This window comes from Perna viridis, chromosome 10 (assembly GCF_037379345.1).
Source record: "Perna viridis isolate PV_CMFRI_1.1 ecotype Kerala chromosome 10, ASM3737934v1, whole genome shotgun sequence".
NCBI lineage: Eukaryota > Metazoa > Mollusca > Bivalvia > Mytilida > Mytilidae > Perna > Perna viridis.
Genome location: NC_142454.1, coordinates 37,473,259 through 37,499,648, shown reverse-complemented (window position 1 = coordinate 37,499,648; position 26,390 = coordinate 37,473,259). Strand labels below are relative to the sequence as shown.

The following is a 26,390-nucleotide window of genomic DNA, read 5'->3' as shown; positions in this document are numbered from 1 at the left end:
ATATGCTTATTTCTGAAAGTTCTTAATATTTTTTTGTAAATACTGCAGTATTGTATTGTTATTTTATCTAATCTTATATACAATAACTGCAATATTTCTGTAACCATGTTTACAATATGATTTTTTCTTCTTTCAATATAACAAAAATAGAAGAAAATCATTTACGAAAAAAAAAGCATCAACTGTGATCAATACTTAAACAAAAAGTGAGGACATATTCATAAAAGAATAACAACAGCAAATATTTATGAGTTCCTCTTAAAAGAGTAATCAAGGGAACCAAGGTTATAGTGGTAATCAGAAGAATGTAATCAAGAGATGAAGACCAGACATGGAAAACAGACATACACAACAAAGAACATAAAGTAACTAAAATCATACATACAAAGTAACAAAAGCAAATGAGCAACACGGACTCCACTAAAAACTAGGAACATGGACCAGGTGCACCGGTAGGGTAAGCGTCCCCTGCTTTTCCAGAAACACCAGCTAAGTTGCTCATAAAAAGTCAAGTCCAGGGTAGACGAAAGAAGAAAGGAAAACCATGACACGTTGAAAAATTAAAACTAAAATATTTGATATTTTAAGTACTTCTTTGTCTAAAAATCAGGTAAAATGTGTGGCACAGGAAGAAAAAAAAAACCACAAATTCTATTGCATTATCCAAGTATTTATACCTCATAACCTCCAGAAATAGTCATCAGTGTTTGTAAAGTTTGCCCTTTCAAGATATTGATACGTCAAATTTAGTTGAAATGCACAATTGCAAAATGGCAGGAAAATTTTCAATTACATAAAATCTGTCTTAAGGAGTAAAAAAGTAAGAAAATTAAAAAAAACAAAAAAAAAAAAAACAATCTGTTATCTCATCAAAAACCAATGACCATGAAAAAGTTATCACATCAAGTAAACAAGCTAAACAAGTTCAACCAATCTAAAAAATAAATCAATTTAAAAACAAAACACAAAAACTGTAAACACAATTACAATCTTAACAATTTCTTTTCTCAAAAGATAAACTCATTACAGAATGTAAGCAGAAAAGGACATGCAATTATAAGAAATTTCACAAACACCAAATCGATTTACAAAGTCCAGAAACATCATTATCGGTTTTTCGCTGTTTGTCACTTCAGTATTATCACAAAAAGAATTAGGTAGGCAAGAATAAATGAAGTTAAAAAAAGCCTGCTCAAAAGTAATAGCCGTTACTATAGGAGTAGTTGGTATCATCTGAGTTAATTGCTCCAGTACCTGAAACAATCCATGCAACTACTAATGTGATCCCATATTGGTCACAATCTGTCACCTATCCGTCAAATCCATCCCTTAAACTGGCAATTGCTTCTATTTCATCACCATACTGCTGATGGCTTAATATATTTTACAAATTGATTTGTTTCGGTTATCCATTTTTACACTTATTACCGATAATCCATTAATTTATATAACAAAACTGTGATCATATCAGTCACCAGTTATTGGTCATAGATGATCCTTTAATCACCAGTCATAGTTGCACAGATCAGTTCCAGGACCATCAGTTAATGTTACCCTTATGGAAACCACAACTTCATTCAGAACAAAACTCAAAATAGCAACTTCATGGTGGTACATGTATTACTCTGTATATAATCATTCGTCAAAAGTTTCATAAAAGTCCGAGCAGAAATTCAGGAGGAGTCAAGATTTCAAAAGTGTGACAAATGGAAGGATGGAAAAAAAACATTTTGATCAAAGCAGAGGTGTAAAAAAGGAATATACTACACAATACAACCTTATGCTAGCATTTAGTTTAAAATTTCAAACTGTTCTATTAAAGGGTTTCCAAGTTAAAGCTGATGAAAACATTGAAACAAAGATGCAAGAAAGATGAATAGTCATACCATGACAGTTGCATACTTACAAACATTCAAAATTGTCAAAAAAAAAAGGACTTTTAAGTTTAAGGAGGTAGACCTAAGGTAAGGGACACAACTCTTAAAAATCATTGAAATGTTTCTATTCACCATTTTATAAAAATCATATCTAAGCATCAAAGTAACTTGGACTGATTTCATTCTGTTTCAAAACAAAGCTTGAAAGGCTTTAGTGAAATTGAATATGATACAAACATATCACTGATTTCAATCCTTATGTCCATTATCCTAGGTCTACATCCACAAGCTGAAGTTAATTTTAAATGCTGCTGTAATTGAAATATCGAACTCTGTACAATCATGGAATGCATCATATCTCATTTCATGGATCTAGGAAGTGGTGCAAGACAACAAACTAAACTTTAAAAGGCTTAAATCATCATGATAATAGTGCCTGCCTACATTTTAAATGCTCCTGTACTTAAATATCAAACCCTTAGGTGTAGTGGACTGTATCACATCTCACTTAATCTACCCAATTCCAAAACAATAGAATTTAATCTATGATAGAGGACAATGAATTCATTGTCAATTGTTCAATTCCCATGTGTTTGTTAAGGTGAAATTTTATCATTTGTTCTGTGACAATCTCATTTTTGGAGAAATTGATTGTCAATTTCAAATGTAAACAAATATCAATCAGAAATTTACAATATTACTATAGCAATGTCACATTTGTTTACAGCATGGAATAGAATGTCATGCTATGATAATGGTAGGATGAAAAACAGTCTCACAATAATAAGGCCATCATAAAAATTTCCTAGATTCTCATCCTACATTTTTCAAAATTAGAGGCTGCCAGGCGAATTTTATTTTTTACTAATTTCAGTGAAAATGCTGTCAATTTGAAAGAAATTGACCTACCGGGGGGAAAAAAATGGGTTGAAAAGGGATGAGAATACAGGATATTTTTCATTTCGTTCTAAAGTATAGGGGTCTCAAATACCAAGGGCTGAAAAAACACTCAAGTGACAAGTTGCTAGATCACATGTAGGAAACACAGCTTAAGCATCTAGGATTATGGGTGTCATGTCCAGGTAATGCTCAACCAATATTTTCTATATCTAAAATTGACTAAACCATGACAAGTACAAAACCATACCATGATGACACGTCTACATATTCTATGTAACAATATTATAGAGCATGATGCACTGGACAAAATTTGGACACCAACCATTATAGGAGAGCATGATTCACTTGGCAAAGTTATGCCCTTGCCATTGCAGGCTGAAGGTTTGAGTGGTTGTCAAGTGACAAACTGATTCAGCTAAAGAATTCATCCTTTATGAATAAGCTATTTTACGACCTATTATTAACCAATTACCCAAAATATGTTAAAATATGTCAAAAACTGACCAACTGATATGAATTAAAACCGGGCATCTATATGGGGCCAATATGAAAAAAGAGGGCCAATATGGATTAAACCAGGGCCAATACGGCATCATAACTTCCGATCGTTTGACACCGCCATTTTGAGTAGAACTTCATGAACTTTGATCACCAGGACTAAAAGCTACAGAGCACAAAAAAATCTTCCATTTTATACAAAAAGGATATTAAAGACTGATTAATGCAAATAAACCGACATGTTCTTGGTAAAACATGAAAACAACTGTTCTACAAATCATCTAGTTAATTTGGTTAATAAAATTGTCAATAAATATGTAATTTCATATTGGCTCTGTTATAGGTTTCGGTCAATCATATTGGCCTCGACAGCTGTATTGGCACTCGGTGATGCCTCAGGACCAATACGACCACCCTGACCAATATGACAGACCTCAAACCTATAACAGGGCCAATATGAAATTACATATTTATTAACATACATTATTAACCAACTTACTACAATATGTATAGAAATGCCCATCCTTTATGAACCGAAAATTTTGACAACTGGTCATTATGAACCCGAAATTCCTACAGCCGGTCATTACAAAATCACAGCCATGCATTACAAATTTCAAAACAGGGCATCAATATGGGACCATTATGAACTAAATCAAAATGGCGTACATTGCCTAAAATAAGTGACAACTTTAATTAAGAGTGACCTAATAATTCAATTAATTAGATTAGGATATTTAAATTTGCTGAAAGATGGTACTGGGACTTAGCATATTGAATTATTAGGTATGTTTAATCTTGAGCTTTAAGGTCTCACTAACCACTTCTAACGTTTCCATTACTTTACATGTTAAAAAAGTAATTTTCAAAGTCTCACTGTGAATTCCCAGGACAAATGACATCTTAAAGTTGCATACCGTTGCGAAGCTTGGAAAATAAGGCTTCCAAAATCATTATGCTAATGGTACGATGATAGTAGAAATTCTTCACAAAATTTACTTGAATAAATAATACTGAAAATCCGCATTTTTACCTGTTGTGCTAACTGACAGCATGGAGGCAAATTACTCACACATGTAAACAATATTCATACACTTTTGTACTTAATTACATATATGATTTTAAAGTACACATGCTCAGCTTTATTTTGACTACTTTTAATCATAATACACACAAATAATGCACTTACAATGCATATGTCTAGGTTCAGTGTGTTTTTGGTACTACATAGGGGGGTGGCCATTTGACCCGGAAGTGGTTAGTGAGACCTAAATTTATGAGTTGGGGGTGGGGGGGGGGGGGTATTGGAAGAGGCAACAAAAATGAAACCTTGAAACAGGAGCATGTACTTTTCTATACAGAAATGCTTAAGAAAAAAGGCAACTTTTGTGTTTTAGTGATTTTCAAAGACGAAATGTGCAGTCAAATCTCATTGTTTTGCAGGGATCCAGGTGTTGAAATTAATTTTCAAAGTACATTTCTTTTCTCTTATTACTAAGCTACCTTGTCACTCTATCAAAAGAGTTCCCATGACATTTGAAAATGGCTTGATTCCAGATGAAAATGCATTTAAAAACACGGTTTTTACGTAAAAATGGCCAAATTATTTGTTTGTTTTTTTAAATTTCCCAGGTCATTTACTAGGACAGTATCAATAAACCTATGAAAGATGACTGAAACAACCCAAATATTCCATAAATTATGGATATCTGAAAAATCATGGTTTTTGAGATGTCGGGTATAGGGCGACTGGTCACATGATTAAATAGCTCATGAATATTCATTTTTGGTGATCGCAATTTCTCCACATGAATTATTAGGTATGTTTAATCTTGTACTTGTCTATAAATTTACAATTTTTTGGGGGGAGATTATTGGAAAAGACAACAAAACCTTCATGATTTATTTTCATAAATATTTGATTCATCGAGAAATGAACTTATTTTTAATTAATGTGAATCATATGTATTGATAACAGATTCTGACTATGTCCTGAAATAAAGTTGGTTAATAAAAGTATCAATGCATGGCCATTTCCATATTGGCCCTGCCTCGGTCCATTACAGTCATCCTTGGCCACTATTAATACCTTGGGCATGTTACAGGGCCAATGTGGAAAAGGCCATACATTAATACTGTAGTAAAATCTGATCTGTACATGTACCTTTACAAAAGAAAATCTACCTTCAACTGATCTTGTTCTCCCGCATACTCTATGTTCTGAAATATTTCCCATGTACACCGCCTCCTTGCCTCTAATCTTGCCATATACCTGCGGTACCATCTTTGTATCAGTAATGCTGAGCGTATAACTAGAAAAAAGTCCAAAAATCTTTCAGATCACATTTTCAAGGTCATTAATATTTATTGTGTTCTCACTCTTGTATTTGATAATGAAGCCCATTAATCTGATGACAATGTTTTTAATGTAGGGTAAGATTTTTTTCACTCTAACTTCTAATTTATTTTTTTTACTTTTTACATTTCTCTGTTTCCTTGACTGGTATCTCCCCCAATATCCATTGGAGGGAATAGGGAGACTCCCACAAATTCAATGAAAAATTAAAAATCTCCCAGATGAAAATGTAAGATTTGTGGGAGCTTTTTGTTAAAATTGCAATAAAAAATACTCAAAATATTGAATTTAAACATCAAAATTTTGCTTAAACAAAAAAAATATCCCACATGAGGCTGTGTTATTGGTGGAAAATCTCACACATAACATGTACCAAAGGTTAACAGATATGACATATTCACTTATCCATTTTCATTATATGCTCACCTTCGGCTCAATTTCATAAAAGATTTTCTCAAATCCTTTCTCAACTAAAATTTCGATCAATCATATCACTTAAAATCAAAGATTTGAAGTAAACATCAAGGATTTAAGAAAAATCTCTATTTTTATGAAATGGGACTGAGAGTTTACTTGACTTCAAAGAATCTTATCTAGAATTTCACTGTATCAAACATTATTCTTGTTCTATCCCTATCAAATGGTATTAACAAATTTATCATTTTTTTTAATTCTATCTTAATATTATGTCAAATCATCTCTGATGTGAATGTGAAGTTGTTGATTTATTGAAGACATCAATTTTTATCACATCAACAGAACATGTGTATTCAGTTTATCAAAATGGACTTCATATATTTCTCTGTCACCTTTAAAACTGCAGCCTTTACATATGTGAGGACTAAACACAAGGCCCAGTGATAGGACTGACATTTCAATGGCAAAATATATATTTCATTCACTCAGTAATTAAGTAGCACTCCAGATAAGAATCATGCAAAATGTGATTCATGTTTTAAAGCCTACATATTTTTATTTTTGATATTTGGTTTAAAAACTTATAGTAAGCAGAAATTAGCATGTGGGTTTAATATAACCCGTGTTATATTACATAGAATGTGCTCAAGAATTCAAAATTAAGGGACATGATCTCTGTAAATGACACTAAAATAACTGTTGGATTTTTAATGTGGATTATCTCCTAAGAGCAGATAGATTGGAAAGAATAATTGTACATTTCATCACTAAGACATATAAAGCAACTTAATAACAAAAATAAAAATGTGTAACCTTTTTTTTAGGAATATCACATATTACAGAATTTGCATGATTCTTACAAGGACTACTACTTAATTATTTTGACATTTGCCAATCATAAATGTATGTTATTCAAACATTTGGAAATTGAAGTAAAAAAACAGCGGATTGGTAATGAACTTTATTATCTACAATTTTTCATTAATTCAGTGTTCAGTGAGTTACTGGTAGTCACAATTAACTTGCAAATGTAGCAGTGCAGATTTGGAGAAATATGAATTTATGAACATTATATTGTGTAAAAAATTAAAAAAAATCTAGGATTGTATTTTTATGTAACAAACAAGCAAAAATGTGCTCATAAAATATGTATGCCTATGCTTTCTTCCCTAATATACAGCAGAGTAGTGCCCCAGGTTCCCTGCCTCATGGCAAAAACTTGTATATCTGAAAGTGTGTGTGTAACCTTGAACTTTGACCTTCAGTATATCAATAGGTGTTTTCATTACTCCTATGAAGTTAACTGGTATAAATTACATGAAAAATTACAAAAAAAACTTTCATAGGTTATTCCTAAGTGGTCACCATTACTTGGATAGACAGAAAGCAGAATTCTACAGGCTTCACGCAGTGGCAGTCATTCATTTCCTCTCTTCTAACCACTACAGACAAAATTCTACAAGCTCCACACAGTGGCCATCATTCATTTCCTCTCTTCTAACCACTACAGACACAATTCTACAAGCTCCACACAGTGGCCATCATTCATTTCCTCTCTTCTAACCACTACAGACACAATTCTACAAGCTCCACACAGTGGCCATCATTCATTTCCTCTCTTCTAACCACTACAGACACAATTCTACAAGCTCCACACAGTGGCAGTCATTCATTTCCTCTTTTCTAATCGCTACTGACAGAATTCTACAAGCTCCACACAGTGGCCATCATTCATTTCCTCTCTTCTAACCACTACAGACACAATTCTACAAGCTCCACACAGTGGCCATCATTCATTTCCTCTCTTCTAACCACTACAGACACAATTCTACAAGCTCCACACAGTGGCCATCATTCATTTCCTCTCTTCTAACCACTACAGACACAATTCTACAAGCTCCACACAGTGGCCATCATTCATTTCCTCTCTTCTAACCACTACAGACACAATTCTACAAGCTCCACACAGTGGCAGTCATTCATTTCCTCTTTTCTAATCCCTACTGACAGAATTCTACAAGCTCCACACAGTGGCAGTCATTCATTTCCTCTTTTCTAATCCCTACTGACAGAATTCTACAAGCTCCACACAGTGGCAGTCATTCATTTCCTCTTTTCTAACCACTACAGACAAAATTCTACAAGCTCCACACAGTGGCCATCATTCATTTCCTCTTTTCTAACCACTACAGACACAATTCTACAAGCTCCACACAGTGGCCATCATTCATTTCCTCTCTTCTAACCACTACAGACAGGACTTTTGAAATTTTCTGATATCATTTAAACGATTGTCTTTTGTCAGTTGGATAATGTTGTGTAAAACCATTTACTTTTTCACATGGTTTTTTTCTATTTCAGGTAGTTGTCTGTGCTGAAGGTCATTAAAAGAAGAACCTGTGATTTGATGGTATTTCATGATATACAAGAGAATTCTCTGTTGTACATGTATTTAAATGGAAATTTATACTAAATTTATTGAAGGAATACATGCACAGATGGAGGATTTTTTTTACCAAAATGCTTTGGAAGGAAAATACCGTCTTGAAATTAAGCAAAGCAATAGACATATAACTCCTTGATTTAAGGGATATTAAGAGGTAGTTTGTGCCAAGTTAGAGTGTGGTCTGGATGAGCCAATACAAATAATAAAATAATTGTAATTGTTAAAAATAGGAAACTGTGCCTGGATGGATAACAGTGGAATATAAAATATAACAGAAAATGTAAACTGGATGGGAAATATTTGAATATAAAATATAATATTGTAAATTGTGCAAGATTCCTTACCCATCTCAAAGCTCATATGATGAAGTACTTGGTGAAAATAAAGAAACATAAGCAATACTGTACTGATCATGTGATATGAACTTGATCACATGACTCTTTAAGATCCTGTCTTGCTACACAAACAAAATTAGTTCAACCTAAAGTGTACATGGCAATTTTTTACCATCTGTAATTTCTTTTTTTTTTAAATTAGAATGGGTTATTTAATTTTATAACTCAGCAAAACCTAACAAATATTTCAAAAAAATTGTAAAAAAAAAATTGTGCCTGGAGCTCTTGATCTTTTCATTCCCAATCTTATTACTGTAAACTGATTAATTTTCACATTGCTAATTTTCATGGATTCTGTCAAGTTACCATTTTGGCAGGTATCAATTCTTTTGGTTTTAAAAGTTAAAAAAATAATTACAGTAACATGGTGTTTTAAAAAACAATTTTCCAGAGTACTATTTTTCAAGTTTTTAAGTCCACTGTGAAAATTGTGAAAATTAGTCAAAGGCAAAAATTAATATGTTTACAGTACATGTATAATGAACTTTTAAGTAATTTTGCTAAAGAAACATTCAAAATTTCTGGACTATCCCCTCATTCCTATAGTACAATTTTACAAATTTGTTTATTATCTGAAATTATATGCCTCTCCACCCCCCCCCACCCCCCGCAACACCTGCCACAAAAAATGAAAAATTACTTGAATTTAAGGAAATGCTTCACTGATTGTAATATCATTAACTACAATGACTCTGATTGTGTTACAAAATAAGTTATTCTCAGACTTCAGTATTTTTAAAAGTTTTGTGGCAATAGGGGCAGGCCAAAAGTCAGAAACTTTTAGCAGGGTTGTGAGAGGGGTTGGCGTTATTTGGATAAAATTTTCATCACTTTAACAATGTTTTACCATTTTTTTAGCTCATTCTTGATAGTTTAAAGGCTCTTTAGATTCCTAAAGGAAAGGGATATTCTGGTCCTCTACCAGGTTACTGGTACCTCAAACAAAACACTTTAACCTAGCTTTTACAGAATTCTAAATGTAAATTAAATTCACCACATGCAAAAATAATGATATTCTTTGCAATTCTATAATTTCAAAAATGGTTTTCAACAAAATGCACTATTAGCCAGTATTAGGCTGTTAACATATTAATTTTTGCTGTTGTCAATTTTCCACAAACTCAGGCAAATGAACATGTTCCTGGTTACCATTTTTACAGCTTTGAAAAAAAAAAATTGGCCAATATTGTTAAAAATCAATTTTGTGGCTACTAATCTGAGCCCTTATTTGTCTACTACAAAAAACCAAAACTTATAATACACGACACAATGAAAATTAATATGTTTACAGCACAATGCTTAAATATATAATGTTTTAGGAAAGCTGCATACAAAATTATACCATGCCAGTAAGCACCAAAACGTTGACCCAGAAAATAAATACATTTAACTACTATGCTATAGAAATGAGGAAAGCTTAATGCATGAAAGTCACAGCATCCCAGCAAGGTATTGTTTGAATTTGAAATTATTTTGGAATTAAGGAAATTTCAAAAAAAAAATCTGTAAAAATAACCTTTACTAAGGGGGTTAGTCATGCTGGCAAGGCTAAGAGGTTGGGTTAGTAGGATAACAAAAGTCAAGGAAACTTACTAACCCCCTTAGTCATAATGGCATGACTAACCCCCTTGGTAGGGGTAAGTTTTATAAATAATTTTTTTCACTTATTTTCTTAAATCCAAAATAATTCCAAATTCAAATAATACCTTGTTTCAAATAACCTTATGAGATTAGTTTTGACAGGTCACCAGTTTATTTAGGTAACAATTTTAACAGGTTTTACCCATCATACCTTTCTCAGATTTTGTGTCCTCTGCGATCTTGATATTTTTTCCAGAGGCACAACCCATGGTCAAGTAGGAGACTCCATCTTAGTTTAAACCCTGAAATAAATTAATTTACAGTGAAAATTGTCTTAATCTTACCACCTCTGGACTAAAGAATGTATTCAGTTTAGATTCAACTTAAGTAGTGTGTTTAGTTTTGTTATGAGTGTTTAATTTGGTGATGTGTTTATAGTTTAGTGGTGTGTTTACAGTTTAGAGATGTGTACAGTTAATTGATGTATTTATAGTTTAGTGCTGTGTTAATAGTTTAGTGGTGTGTTTATAGTTTATTGGCATGTTTAGTTAAGTGATGTGTTTATAGTTTAGTGGTGTGTTCAGTTAAGTGATGTGTTTATAGTTTAGTGGTGTATTTATAATTTAGTGGTGTGTTCAGTTTAGTGATGTGTTTATAGTTTATTGGCATTTTTAGTTAAGTGATGTGTTTATAGTTTAGTGGTGTGTTCAGGTTAGTGATGTGTTTTTAGTTTAGAGATGTGTTTATAGTTTAGTGATGTGTTTATAGTCAAGTGGTGTGTTGAGTTAAGTGATGTGTTTATAGTTTAGTGGTGTGTTTAGTTAAATGATGTGTTTATAGTTTAGTGGTGTGTTTATAGGTTATTGGCATGTTTATAGTTTATTGGCTTGTTCAGTTTAGTGATATGTTTATAGTTTAGTGGTGTGTTTATAGTTTATTGGCTTGTTCAGTTTAGTGATATGTTTATAGTTTAGTGGTGTGTTTAGTTAAGTGATGTGTTTATAGTTTAGTGGTGTGTTTAGTTAAATGATGTGTTTATAGTTTATTGGTGTGTTTATAGGTTATTGGCGTGTTTATAGTTTATTGGCTTGTTCAGTTTAGTGATATGTTTATAATTTAGTGGTGTGTTCAGGTTAGTGATGTGTTTTGGTAAAGTGATGTGTTCAGTTCAATTTAGTGATGTGTTTAGTTTAAGAAAGTGTTGTGTTAAAAAGGTGACAGAAAATATCTGGTTTAGACAGACCTGGTCCCAGCACCACAAAACTTGAATAAATACTTAAGTCTGAAAAAAAATCTCAACTATTTGTGATGTCATCGATTTTTAAGACATTTTTCGGAGTTACCGTGAACAAGTTGAGAATATTCTCGGACTTAAGTATTTTCTTTTATTCTTGTGGTGCTGGGGCCAGGTTTATTAAGGTTTACTTTGAAATTCACCAAGTTTCACTATATTTCAAAATGATGGAACTGTGTGGTTGGAACAGTGGCCTAACTGATGGAAACAACTAGTATGATTGTAACTAAAGTTAACATATGCTTCAGGATAAAGTTGAATAGCTTTTCGGTTATTTTCTAGATTTATTAAATGCTGGTATATTTGAAGCAAAAAAAGACCAAACTGAGAAAAATGATGTGCCACCCATTGCCTGATTCTTACACAGAATGGTACTTTAAAGACTTAAATTACATAGTGACAACCAAGTGAATAGTTTTTACATCTTTTTAAAGTACCATTCATTCAATATCTAGTATTTAATTTAATCTATGGTATCAGTATCTAAATTCAGTTATAAATCTTCTGTATCCCAATAAAAATAACAAACAATACTTTGAGTACTTATAAGGATCTCTGAGCTTCCAATATCCGCTTCCATTGAAATTGACATGCTTGAGTGAACAACACGGCAGTCACCACAGCTACAATCCGATTGATTCCTTGATCCAGTGATTTTATGATGTAAAAAACACAGTTATATTGAACGGTATTACGCAATAATAATGTTGCTGACATCTTGATGTTGAAGCTTGGAAAAGCCACTTTAATGTTCGATCAAGTAACAAAATCTGATAATTTGAAATAGCTATTGAAAACATTCACTTTGGTCTAGTAACAAAAGTTGAATGGTTTGAAATTAGAGTTCTGACAAATGTCAAGTGAATCAGGCAGACAAATAATAAAATTACTGGTAAGACGTCACATGGTTATATAACTTGTATGTAACATTTAGAACATAAAAATCCTTATTTTAGTTCAGGATAATTTCATGACTGGAGCACCAGGCCCATATGATCTTTTTACAATGACTTGTTTTAAGGGATTATGATTTTTTTTGTTCTATTTTAGGTCTTTGACAGTGTGTTTTTTTACTACAGAAGTTATGTACAATTAGATTTTTTTATGGCTGTCTGTCTGTTTGTCTGCATTGAATTATGTGTGCAGTGGAATTTATCTTTTCATTATCACTATGGTTTGTGAATAATTAATTACAAGAGTAATGAACATTTCAACAGACTTGTTCCAATTTAATAAATCTTTTTTTAGTTGATAGGGCATTAGTTTGCCAAGTTACTAAATGGTTTTGTTAAATGATGAATGGTGCACCAAGTCCATACTCCCAGTTTTTAGTGGAATCGGAATTGCTCATTTACTTTTGTAACTTGTATGTATTATTTTAGTTACTTTATTTTCTTTGTTGTGTTTGGCTGTTTTCCATGTCTGGTCTTTGTCCTTGGATTATATTCTTTTGATTTCTGCTAGAATCTTGGTTCCCTTGATTACTTTTTGAAATTCCGATCCAAATGTAGAAAATCCTTTGAAAATTTGGATGCTGCATTTAAGTAGTGGTCTTTATAAAAATCAGAGAGAAGGTGATTCATGCATTTCAAAAATCCACCAAACTCACTTTCATTTCTTGTTCAGAAAGAGTTACTGAACACATAATCAGTCCTAGTTTTTTGTTTGGCTGTTGTGCTTTTGAGATAAAAATTATATAGATTGTACATGAAATTTGCATTTTGCAAGAGTTATCGTTCTTGATTTTGTTTGATTTGGATGATTTTAGTGGGAGATAAATGTAAGACTTTCTCAAAAGTGCAGATCTGCATACAGAGATAAACATTGTTATGTAAAATTGGAGCACATGTAGATTGAAAAAGTGTTGTTTGTTCGGTGGGTTTTTCTATACCATAAATTACTTTATTGGCAGTGTCTGAATTTTATGTGGACTGGTAATTAAATCCATAAATTTAAAGATTAACCAACTAATGAAAAAGACAATTGGCAATAAAGGCAAATTTCAGTCTAAAGCTAAATTCTAAAAGTTGTATCTTTTGGAAAGTTTGGAATGTCCATACCTGTTAACCCTCCCTCTTTATTAGGCAATCCCTCTCTTTGAGAAAGTCTCCCACACAAATCTCCCTCTTTCACAATTTCTTCCCGAAAATCTCTTTTTCAGCAGAAATATTGGACAAATCATGTTCAAAATGACTTATTAAATTGATATAAATACAAAGTTTGAATTGTATAATAATCACTGAGAAACAATCAACCAATAATTAATCCTTTTGTTGTTACTAATTACTGAATTAGAAACCTTGGTAGGTTAACAAGATTATCATAGATATCTATATCTTTGTACTTGGAATTCTAGCAAAATTTGTCATAATCAAACCCTGAATGAACCAAAACTTGTCTTAACCAGACCATGAATGAACCCTAAAACTTGTCTTAACCAGTACCTGTATGAACCAAAAACTTGTCTTAACCAGTACCTGTATGAACCAAAAACTTGTCTTAACCAGACCCTGCATGAACCAAAAACCTGTCTAAACCAAAAGATGGTCTCAAACAGAAACTTTTTGAAGTCCTTTTATAAGAGTTTAAATGTACTTGAACATGTGTATGTAAACCAAGCAGATTAAAACAGCCAAATAGAGATTTGGTTTAGACAGGTTTTACTGTAAATAATATACTTTATAAATGTCTTACCTTGGTTACTGGAAATAACTGCTTAAGATATTCCCTCTTGAAAAACACGAAATCAAAAACATGAAGTAATTTCGTTTTTCCTTGGTCACAAATCCTTCAACTCATTCATTCTGATTCAATATGAGGTTTTATATTCCTGGAAATTTTATTTATTTCTTCTGAAAATCTAAAAAAGAAAGATTTTTTTTTAAATTCAAAATTTCATCAACACTACATCTTGTATTATCGTAAATTCACCTTATAATTGTCCTTACTTTATTTTTGTTACTAAATATCGGCAAAAAAAAAAGACAATTCAGATACACCAGAATCTAAGTACATGACGTGAAACAGAGACAATCTACATAAACAACGTGGAGAACAAAACAAAATATAATTATACGTAAAAACTGAATATAAGTAAAGGTAAAATATCACACAAAAAAAAACAAACAAACAAAAAAGGTAAGGTCTTATTAAAGATAATATTTCTACTTTGGTTGCACTCTTTCTTGTATTAATAGAGAAGTGACTATGACAATAGGGTTTGTAAGTCTCCTTCTAGTTTCAGTTTCCCTTATGAAATTTCCGATGTAAAACGTACTGAAATCCAAAGACCGATCTGCATTTTATTGTTTTTACTTCTGGGAATTCGAAAAGCTGCAATCACAATGGAAAATCTTATATTTTATGCTTTTCTTAACATTTTTATTTTGTAGAACTAGATATTTGTCATTTTTTACCAGTATTTTTACACTAAAAAAAATTTGCTTTTGATATTGAACCCAATGATGTGTTAATGACAAATCTTCATGCATTTGAATGGTAGACGAGGACCCATTCTCATAAAATCACGGAGTCACGTGACGAGACTTACATACCCTATATTTTCCATGTTTTTTTTTTTAGTAATATTGAAACGGTAACAAGTAACACAGTATTCCTTTTAAATTCATAAAATGTGTCCCAATAATCTACGTCAACATTTTTTCCACATAAACAGAAATGTTCTTTTTATCCACAAAGTCACACAATTATTTCTCAGTACTTAAGAATAGAGCACACACTCAGCCTGAAATAACTAATGAAAGCACAGATACAAAAGTATTTAAATACTGACATTACTGTTGAAAATCCTGCCTTTCACAATAAAACTAATCTCTAAACAATCTTCGATAAACATACACACAATTTCAATCTGTCTTGAATATTGTTTTCCAATAAAAGAACCAATTACATAAAGCCCTATTAACTGTTCAAATGTCAATGTTTTATTTAAGGATAAAATGACTTAAATCAGTAAAACTCAGCTATGAACTGATGTAAACACGTGGATGTAAATAGGGTTAGAAAACAGCTACTACAGCGAGTTAAATAGTTAACTTCAGGGAATAGATCTTACCTTGATTGAATGACCATTACCTGATGAAATGTCAGTGAACTTATCTCTCATTAACAAGGAGATTTAGACTGATGAAATGTCCTAGGCAGTGAACTTATCTCTCATTAACAAGGAGATTTAGACTGATGAAATGTTCTAGGCAGTGAACTTATCTCTCATTAACAAGGAGATTTACACTGATGAAATGTCCTAGGCAGTGAACTTATCTCTCATTAACAAGGAGATTTAGACTGATGAAATGTCTTAGGCAGTGAACTTATCTCTGTCATTAACAAGATTTAAACTTTCAATCCTTTTATTGGTATTTTAATATGAGTCTGAAAAAGAAATAAATGTCCTAGTCAGTTGTACAGTTACTGAACTACCTAAGGAAATTCTTCCGGTGATTGTCTTTTAATGAAGGGAAGACTGTATTTACTGTAAGTATAGGGTAGTATTCAGAGGTTATAAGGCACTTACTCCACAAATAACAATTGATTCTAGGGTTACAATTTTTTTAATTCATGTCATTTTCTGTTGTTAGACTGTAGACAAACACAATAATGTGTTTTTTTTCTAAATTAAACTTTACAAACTCTATTATACAATAGAGTTAAGTAGCAGTCTTTGTAAGAATTATGCAATTTTGTAGAATGTGATACACCTAAAAAAAAGGCTACATATTTTTATTTATGTGATTAAGTTGGTTTATAGGTCTTCATAATGAAATGTATAATCATTCATTCCAACTTGTCTGCACATGGAAAATCCAATTGTTTTTATTGTATTTTAGTGTCATTTACAGAGTTTAATTTTGAATTCTACAGTACGTTCTATATAATTTTTATCTCCTATGAACAAGAGTTATATGAAAAGCCACATTTTACTTGCTGTTCACTATGACATTTTAAACAAAATATCAAAAATAAAAATATGTAGGGTTTCAAACCATGAATCACATTTTGCATGATTCTTGGCTGGAGTGCTACTTAATTACTGGTAACGAAAAAAAATAATTGCAAATAATCACTTGGCACTGGGGTGAGTATTACATAACAACAAACTGATAGAATGTGAAATAATAATTTTCTTGTTCCCTTATTTATTCATCTCCAGGGAAACCATGTTCTTGTAGTGGAACTGATAGCAGGAGAGAAATAAAAAAATGTATACTAAATGACATCAATTCATAAATACATGCAGCATATAAGTGCATGTCATGATATGAGAATACTCATAACATTTTCTACAAGAACATCTTAATTTGGATCAATTAATTTAGGAAAATTCTTTTCAAATACTCATGTTGTATATTAAAAAAAAAGAGAGAAATCTTCCAAACTAGTTCTGGTATTAATTTCCTGCCAATTGAAAATCTGCATAAACTTCCATAAATGTGCTTGAATAGAATTTCTCTAAAACTATTTTCAGAAATTATTGATGGATGCACAGCTGGACCAAGGAAACCAATACAATAAATTAATAAGGTTCCATTGATATAGATTATATAAGATGCATTGAAATCATTAAGAATACTTTGTAATTATTTAGTATGAATTATTGATATTTTCAATAAATACCTGAAGCCAGAAATAGATGGAAGATAAGTGTCAGCTTCTATCTGATCTAGAAGAGGCTTGAAATAGTTACTAATACTCTTTAAACAATGATAATGTTCAGGGGATAGAATGAGTTGGTCTTCCCTTGATTAAATAACAATTACCTGTCGTAGATAATTTTAAAACTGGACAATTAAGAAGGAGATTCAAACCTTCTATCATTCCATAGGACTATTTCAATCATTGTCAAATAGAAAATTTGGCTGCCCAAGGGACAGTCACATTAACTAACTGAAGTGCTGGTAATGCATGGAGTCCCAGCTGAGGGAATTATCAATGTTATAGGCAATATCATCTACCAAGGGCAGTCAGTTTTTTGACAATGCCCTTTAGATAAGTAACTATTTTGTTTATTTCATTAAAGAATCTGAAGAGGGCATTAATGCCCAATGCCCTCTTGATATTACCACATGACCATGTTTTAACCAGTAAGAATAGCTCATTTATCTCTTATTTGAGCCATTTATACAATAGTTGCTCATACATAGGGCATTATCATGATTGATAGCCTACCTACACTGATATTGATAAATGATAATACCCTGAGCTACAGGAGAGGGCATTATCATTGCTGAGGGCATGCATGCAATATTACTTCAAAATTGATAATGCCATCTACATAAGCAACTATTGTGTTTATTTCATTGAAGAATCTGAAATGGACATTACCATGTGGTACTGCTCTTGTGACATTTTTTTAAAGAATATTTACATTTTAATACATTTCATACTGTAACAATTTCCTCTTATAGTACAGGGAAAATTAATTTGGGGTTCCCTGTAAAAATGACATTTCATTGCACATTAATGTATACCGCATGATCTTATTTTAACCACAAAAAAATAGCTCATTCATCTCTGAAATTTAATGTTAAACCATAATCAATCAATCAATCAATCAATCAATCAATTGATGAGATGAGAATCCTTACAATTTTCAATGTAATATTTATATTGCCTTCCTCACAATCTGCCTAATTATCACTGGCATGGCAACAAATCACCTTATATGTGTTCTTGGGCCAATTGTGACAGATTTTATCCATAAGTACACAGTGGACGACATGATTATGCTGAGAGGGTTATAATGGCTTTCTATAATAAAATTTGCTGAGGGAGTCTGAAAATATTGTGAAGTCCATTAATACTTCTACTAAGTTGATCTGTAAGATTGTATCGTTTTGTTCCTAGCTTCATTATTCAAGGGAAATAGTTCAAATATAAACATGGTTTTCAAGTTAACAGGAATATTTCAAAACAAATTCAACATCTATGTTACACAGGTGGGAGTTTATATTGCTAGTGCTAATTTTTTTGTTGTTGTTTCCCTTATCTTCAGTTTTTCTGTGTAATATTTTTTACATAGTTTGCTACCACATGTATGTAGATTGTCTCTGTTTCATGCATTCACATTTAGGTCATGTTTTTGGATTTTGATGCATTTGAATCATCCCGCTGCTGACGCTTCTGTATTTTTTAGCCAATATATAGAAAATACAGTACATTATTTTTTTATTGTTTATAAAAGTATATCTGCCATTTACTACTTTGTATTTAGATTAAACCCTCAGATGCATTTGTTACTTTTCACCATATCCATTCTTGCTTCTATTTATTTCAGACAAAGGTTAATCATTAAAAAATCAACAACAAAAATGTTTCTCATTAATCACACTTTCTGCAATAAACACTGCTTCATGGGCTCATGATAATAAAAACCCATCTGGAAGCAAACTTTACAATAGTCAGAACTTGTGAAAAAAAAACCAAAATCAATGGGTTTTCAAAAAAAATTATATACCGACCTTGAGAACATCATAACAACTCTGTGAATTTTGATATGGTGCAACATGTGATAAACCAAAGTTTAAGCATCCAGAAGTAAAATTGAAATTTCACCAAAATGTTTACAGACCTTCAAACAATTATAACAAATAACTGTACTTATATAAACAAGGCTTTTTCATGGTATGGCAAGACATGTAAAATCTTTACCCTCTTCCTTTTTAAGTGAGAAATTCTCTGTATGATATACAGACCGTAAGACTATCATAACAAACAACTGAGTATAATTAATAAAGTATATTGGAATTGAACAAGTTACAATGAACCATGTTTATGATAAGGTACATTGAACAAGTTAAGAAGAAACATTTATGATAAGGTACATTGAACAAGTTAAGAAGAAACATTTATGATAAGGTACATTGAACAAGTTATGCTTAAACACTTGGACAGGCAATCATTTACAGTAATAAGACTTTGAGTTGTCTTTGACAATAGTATAAATCTATTGACATTTTTTTCAACAATGGGAAATGTTTTGTAAGGCCTAAAATCCTAATTAATAGCTCTTAAAAAATAAATAATAAAAAAACCTGCCCTTCATATGTCAAAAGTCGATTTGAAGAATTAAACTAGATTGCAACTCCTTAAACTGCTCTATAAATTCTACTAAAAATCATTATCAATTCTCTTATCGTTAACATAAAACTCTTGTAGGAAATTTAATGTATGATTAACCTTTCGAAAATGAAAAGCAGCATGCAAAACTGGAGGGCATACAACATAAATTGATAATGGAATTTCCTTCATTAATCTACATTCCATCCTAAAGGAACTCAATATCCCAAAAGTATTATTAAATTATCTGAGATTATCAAAGCTTTTATGGTTTCAGTATCCAATTTACATAAATGAAATGTACGTCATCCATAACAAAAGTTTGTTCCAGACTAAACAGAATGATTATGGCATGTTTTTTTTAAACTTTAGAACATTTAAAATACAATTGGAAACTGGTAAAAAAATTTAGTGTTCAAGAAAAAAATAAATCATGAAGAAATTTTGTGCAATTTTTGTTTTTAAGCAGCAGTCTTTAAAAATTTCAGAAGGAATGCAAGCCACTTTTATTTCTTATACAGAAACTGTTATAGACCACATAATCAGTCTTAGTTTGTCTTTGAATTTTTGCACTTGCATTTTGCAAGAGTTATCATTCTTGATTTTTGTTAATTTAAAAGAAAGAAAAATGTTGAATATTCTCTTAAATAAAGATCTGTATGCAAAAAAGATCAAAATTTCACTAAAATATGTAGTATGTATAAAAAAACGGCACCTTTTATTTGAAGGGTTTTTCTGCACCTTGAATCACCTCCACCAATGGCAGTGCCTGAATTTTATGCGGACTGGTACTTACCCTTATCTAAAAGATGTGATGTCAGATTAAGCAGTTATTACTATGGGAAAACTTGCTCTTTGTGAAGGTCACCATGCAGAACTGTTTACCAAAACTTTAACATTATGACTGTAATGCTTTATATTTATCCATAATATAGTCTGGGCATCAGCAGCATCCTATATATAAAGATGCTATGAAAAAAATCTGAATGACTCAAAATCGTTCTGCCAGATGTAATTTGGAACTGAAAAATGCAGTAAGGAAGTGTTTAATTTAATTTTGGTGTTTTCAATCAGAGTGCTAAAATATGCCAAAATTGGCAACCCACATAAATTAGTCACTCCACAGTAGTCAGTGTTAAAGGCTACATGTAGTTGGTGCTCTCTTGTTTTTAGGAGTTCTTGATGTCTGGTACCTTGTCTTATGAACATCTTTCTGATATCTTTAATTTATATGTGAAAAGGAAAGTGACCTAAATTTTCTATGCTTCTGAAGATATTTAGTACCAGTCCACAAAAAATTCAGACACTACCAATGGTAAAGTGATTCATGGTCAAGAAAAACCCACCATACAAATGATGCTTTTTTAGTCTACATATGCTATACTTTCACATTACAACAACTTTTTCTGTATTCAGTTTTGCACTTTTGAGAAAATCATACATTTATCTCCCACTAAAAGCAAAAACCAAATGAAGATAAATCAAGAACAATAACTCTCGCAAAGTGCAGATATCATGTACAATCTATATAATTTTTATCTCAAAAGTACAACAACCAAATGAAAAACTATGACTGGTCACATGATCAGTTACTGTTTATGAACAAGAAATAAAACTGAATTTGGTGGGTTTTTGACATGCATGAATCACCTTCTGTCTGATTTTTAGAAAGACTGATACTTAATGTCTATGTAATGATGCATAATTTAGATTTTTATGGGGACAAACTAGGATACAAGTTTTATTCTCAATTATCTATACCCTTGAGTCATAATAATAAATGATTCTCACAAATGTCTGTCCATTTGTCACAATTCTGGTCTCCATATGATAATTAAAGAATCACTTTTGGATTTAGATCTTTCCATGTATTTGATTTTAATGCTACTGATGAAGGGTTACTCCTTAAAACACATGTACAGTATATCTAAATTTGCAATAGCAGTAATATTTACACAATATAATGAGAATAGGTATGGCATAGATGTCAAAGAGACAACAACTCAACTGGGATAAAAATGTCTGCCTCAAAGCCACCCACTGGTCTTCAATGAACAATTAGGAAACTATCATACCACAGGGCAGGCTGCAGCTGGCCCCAAAACATCTTTATGCACAGTTACAGCAAAATAGTTGCCCCTATATACTCAAGTAACATAAAAATAAACTAAAGGTGAACACAAATAAGAAAGGCCAGAAATTCCTGACTTCGGATTAGAAAATCAGCTCAATATCTGCAAGTGTTAAGAAAAAAGTGTGAAAAACTTAAATTTCAGTAATTTCTTTAAAGTTCAAGGGCCATAACTCAGACAAAAATAAGTGGAGTAGAATGAAATCTGAACTTGATCTACAACTCATAAGGGTAGACTCACATACCAAAAAATCAGCTCAATATCTGCAAGCATTTAAAAAAACAATGTGAAAAATTTCAGTAAATTTTACAAAGTTCAAGGGCCATAACTCAAACAAAAATCAGCTTAACAGAACAAAATGTAAACTTGATCTGTATCGCATGAAGGTTGACTTACATACCAAAATTCACCTCAACGTCTGCAAACGTTTAGAAAAAGTGTGGAAACTTCAGTTTTTTCAGGACTGACAGACAAACGGACCGATTGATGGAGTGCAATTCTAAAGTCTCCTTTGGCTTAAGCCGGTAGTGGATTAAAAATATGTCAAAATTTAGTTTGTTTGTTTGTTGGGGTTTAACGTCCGAGCAGCAATATTTCAGCTATATTCAGATGAATCAAAATTTAGATAGTAATAATTCCCCCACCTAAAAAAAAAATATACATACAGTTTACATACATACATACACATACCAGAATTCTTAAGAATGTTTCCATAGTCATTTAAAAGTCCACAGCAGGAAAAGATTTCAGATGAGAAATACTTCAACTACACAGAATGCCAATACAGCTAATCATTCTATTTAAACTGAAAAAGATCTAGACATGGCTTATTTCAAATAATCCCTAAAGAGAGGTGACACACAGCACTGATTATCGCCACCTCAGTAGGAATACCAGAAATATCACCTTGGACCACATATATCAAGAATCATACCATTAATGGGAAGCACAAGAAGACACTTAAAGAAAATTTGATTTAGAACATACTTGTAACATCAAGAATATGTGTTAATTACATGAATAGCAACTGGTTTGAGAAAAGTGATAATTGCCATATGGGAGATGGGGACTTGATCTTCTTTTAAAAAATGTTTTAGAAAGGAACATGTGATAAATAGTCCTCGATATTATTGCTGATATCAGTGCAAATGAAAAAAAAAATAGTCAAATGATATTAGTTCCATAACAATCATCATGTCTTCCAAATAGACAAATTTAACAAAAGCAATAATTTAGTGTAAGTGTTTGTAAGAATCAGGCAAAATGGGAAAAATCAGAAACATGCATAGTCAAAATCCCACCGATCTGACAATAAAATATCACTCAAGGATGCATTCTCTATTTGAAAAGACCATTATTTGATCTCTACATCATTGGATTTGCTCAGAACGCTGTTTTTCTTGATTCTGATGGTGCAAATAGTGCAATTATACTATCAAAATGATGTTTCACCTACTGTCAGATTCTTACAGAGACTGACACTTAAGGAATAACTATTATATTTTTTTCAGTCTATGAAGAAATAACCTCAATCACATGGTGAACACTAAATATGCAGGTAATTTTTCTTAAGTGCACTGAGGTTATTTCAAATAGATAGAAAAAATATAACAATCATTCTTTATAATTTGATTTTAGTATCAAAATTGAATGAATAAATCGCTAAACAAGGTTCATGACATCACAGTCACATTACAAAATTATGTACGTGAGATGACTGGACAATTGTTTTATCCAATCAGAAAGCCTGTTACTTCTGAAATCAAATTATCAATAACTGTTTTGTATGTACTCCCACAAGTTGGAAAATTATTATTTTTCTCTATGATTTGGTGGTTTTATACACTTCTTCTCAGGGACAGCAAGATATTTACAGGTTTCATAATGAGTGCAAGTTCAATATTGCAAAATATTAACTCAGGTTATTTAATTTTAACATTACAAGAAACAAGCCTTGGTGAGCTTGTTATGAAGTTGATATTAAAAAAGACAGTTTTAAAAATCTTTTTCTCTATGATTCCTTTGGAATATTTGGCCGCTTAAAATTTGGCATCTGTGTCATGGCGGAAATTCAAACGATTGTCCATCAAAGACATCACCAGTTTTTAGGGGATATCAATGTACAAAAACTCACAATTTTATATCACTTGTTGGTAACACATTATCCTATGGCTTGATACTACAATTTTTCTATGAATTGGTTGTTTTATCAACTTCTTGAATGGCTAGATATTTGTGATATCACGCCATGGACAATGTGATATGAAAACTTTGACGTTGGAATTGGTTGTTGCTGGATAATTTCAATTCTTGAAATACATAACACAGCCATCAAATACGTCAGAGAATTTCCAAGAATCAATATAACACCACAACTTACAAAGAATACCAATTGAAAAATTTTGTTTACCATACTGGTTAACCTTCTGAATGCTCAAAGAGGGACATCTCCCTCTTTTCAGCTTTTTTAAGAGGGAGATTTAGCATGACAACCTTTTTTGCAGAAAAAAAGGAAAATTTGGCTAAGAATTCAAGTACAAAGATTAGACAAAGATATAAAATGTATGATAATCTCGTTAATTAACTAAGGGTTTCTATTCAAAATCTGAGTAATTAGTACAACAAGAGGTTTAATTATTTGTTGATAGTTTCTCAATCATTACGAGTATTATGTTACACAAACATTGTATTTATATCAATCAAATAAGCCATTTAGAACATAATTTGTGCAATATTTCTGCTAACATGGCTATTAGAGGGAGATCTTTGGGGAAGAAATTTGTGAAAGAGGGAGCTTGACCCCAAGAAGATGGAGTCTCCCTCCTAAAGAGGGAGGGTTAATTTCAATATTGAATAATTAACAATAAACAATGTTATGTTTATTAACTAAAGGACTTTCTCAAATATTTTGTATTTTTAAGTATGTGCTATAACAGTAAAATGGTTGTGCCAAAATTCAAAATATAGCAGTAGTTCAACAAATAACCCATTTCAGAAACATTAAAACAACTTGCATTCAATTTATGACAAAGTTTAAATGTTTGTTTTTACAGGCTCAAAACAGAAACTATTTTTAATCAACAAAAATTATAAAAAAAAACCTTATAGTAAAGTTCATCAAGATTTCATTGATTGATATATTGAAAAGTATCATTAATCTGACATTCAGGAACAAAAATGAACAGACAGACAAACATGAGAACCAATATACACTCTTGTATGATCAGAAAGGGCTGTAGTAAGCTTAAATATAAAGGACCTGGGCCATTTTTCCCTGGATTCTGACCCAAGTCAGTAGTAAAAGTGTCCACTAGTCTGGAATTTTCATTGGAGTCTCTAGAAATATCTCTTATTGGTCCAAAAATTGCAAATTTGTGAAAATTCGGATAGATGAAAAGTACAAAAATCTTTGAAAATGCATTTTCAACATTTTTGGACTAAATAGAACAATTTGAGTCTAAAATTCCCAAAAGAAACACATCTGCAACTATCACAGTGTATGATTTTTTGGTGTAGTGTGACACATTTTTTATTAGCACCAGATGGTTGGTAATGTGCTTTTAGGTGAAAAAGTAACTTTTTCCTCAAAATTATAAAACACTGAAACAGTAAACGTTATGTAGTTTATGCCATGTCTTACGTTCGATAATCAATTAGTCATATTTTATCACAAGAAATTTTGTATTTTTAAAAGTTCATGTTGTTACACCTAATTTTCAGGTGATTCCAAATCAACTAAATATATCATCGATCCCTGACATATTTAAATGCCTAATTATTGAACAAAATACTGGGAAAGCTGGCCAAAACCTTTATTAATTTTCAGCTTACATTAAATTTTTACAAAATTTTCTCTTTTAAATAGTTTTTCCTTTAATATCATTTTTCAATTTTTTATTCATATCTTCAATTAATAATTTTCTTCATACAAATCTAAAAGTTAACTGTTGAAACCATATTAAAAAAATATAAGTTTTAAAATAGCATTACTCAATATATATCCGCCAAAAAATACCAAAGTGTCAGCAGTGGGATGATTCAAATACGTCAAAATCCTTAAAATGTGAATCCATGAAACAGAGATGATCTACATACACAATGTAATGACCAAATAAAAAAGATTTCACATAAAAACTGAATTTTATAATACATCTAATTTAGCTCTTAACAATAATTGATAAAATAATAGATACAAGTGCTTACCTTTATGCTTCTTATTTCATCTGAATTTTTTTTTTAATTTCTAAGACCTCATCGAGTTAATAGCAAATCCAAACAAGTTATCGTTTATATAAATGATGTTAAATCACTTAGTTTAATCACACACCTGTAAAAAAACATCACATCTCAACAGTCTGTCAATACTCTCATGCCACAGATTAAAACAGCCTATTATTATTATAGGCAGGTTTCCATGG

The 26,390-nt window shown here is 31.4% G+C and overlaps 1 protein-coding gene across 5 annotated transcripts in view; it reads right to left on the bottom strand.

The window, feature by feature from the left end:
• The window catches only part of LOC148605659 (serine/threonine-protein phosphatase with EF-hands 1-like), a 70,001-nt gene that overhangs the window by 39,434 nt on the left and 4,177 nt on the right, over positions 1-26,390 (bottom strand). Inside the window, exons 4-7 of one of the 5 annotated variants that reach the window (XM_088548535.1) lie at positions 26,176-26,299; positions 14,459-14,624; positions 10,682-10,772; positions 5,460-5,587 (exon numbers count right to left, since the gene is read on the bottom strand). In XM_088548535.1, coding sequence (XP_088404661.1) covers positions 5,460-5,587; positions 10,682-10,739 — 186 coding nt within the window. In that variant the 5' untranslated portion in view covers positions 10,740-10,772; positions 14,459-14,624; positions 26,176-26,299. Of the gene's footprint in view, positions 1-5,459; positions 5,588-10,681; positions 10,773-14,458; positions 14,625-15,557; positions 15,873-22,662; positions 22,871-26,175; positions 26,382-26,390 lie in introns of those variants that run through there. The other 4 variants (XM_088548537.1, XM_088548539.1, XM_088548536.1 and 1 more) reach the window with 4 other exon arrangements.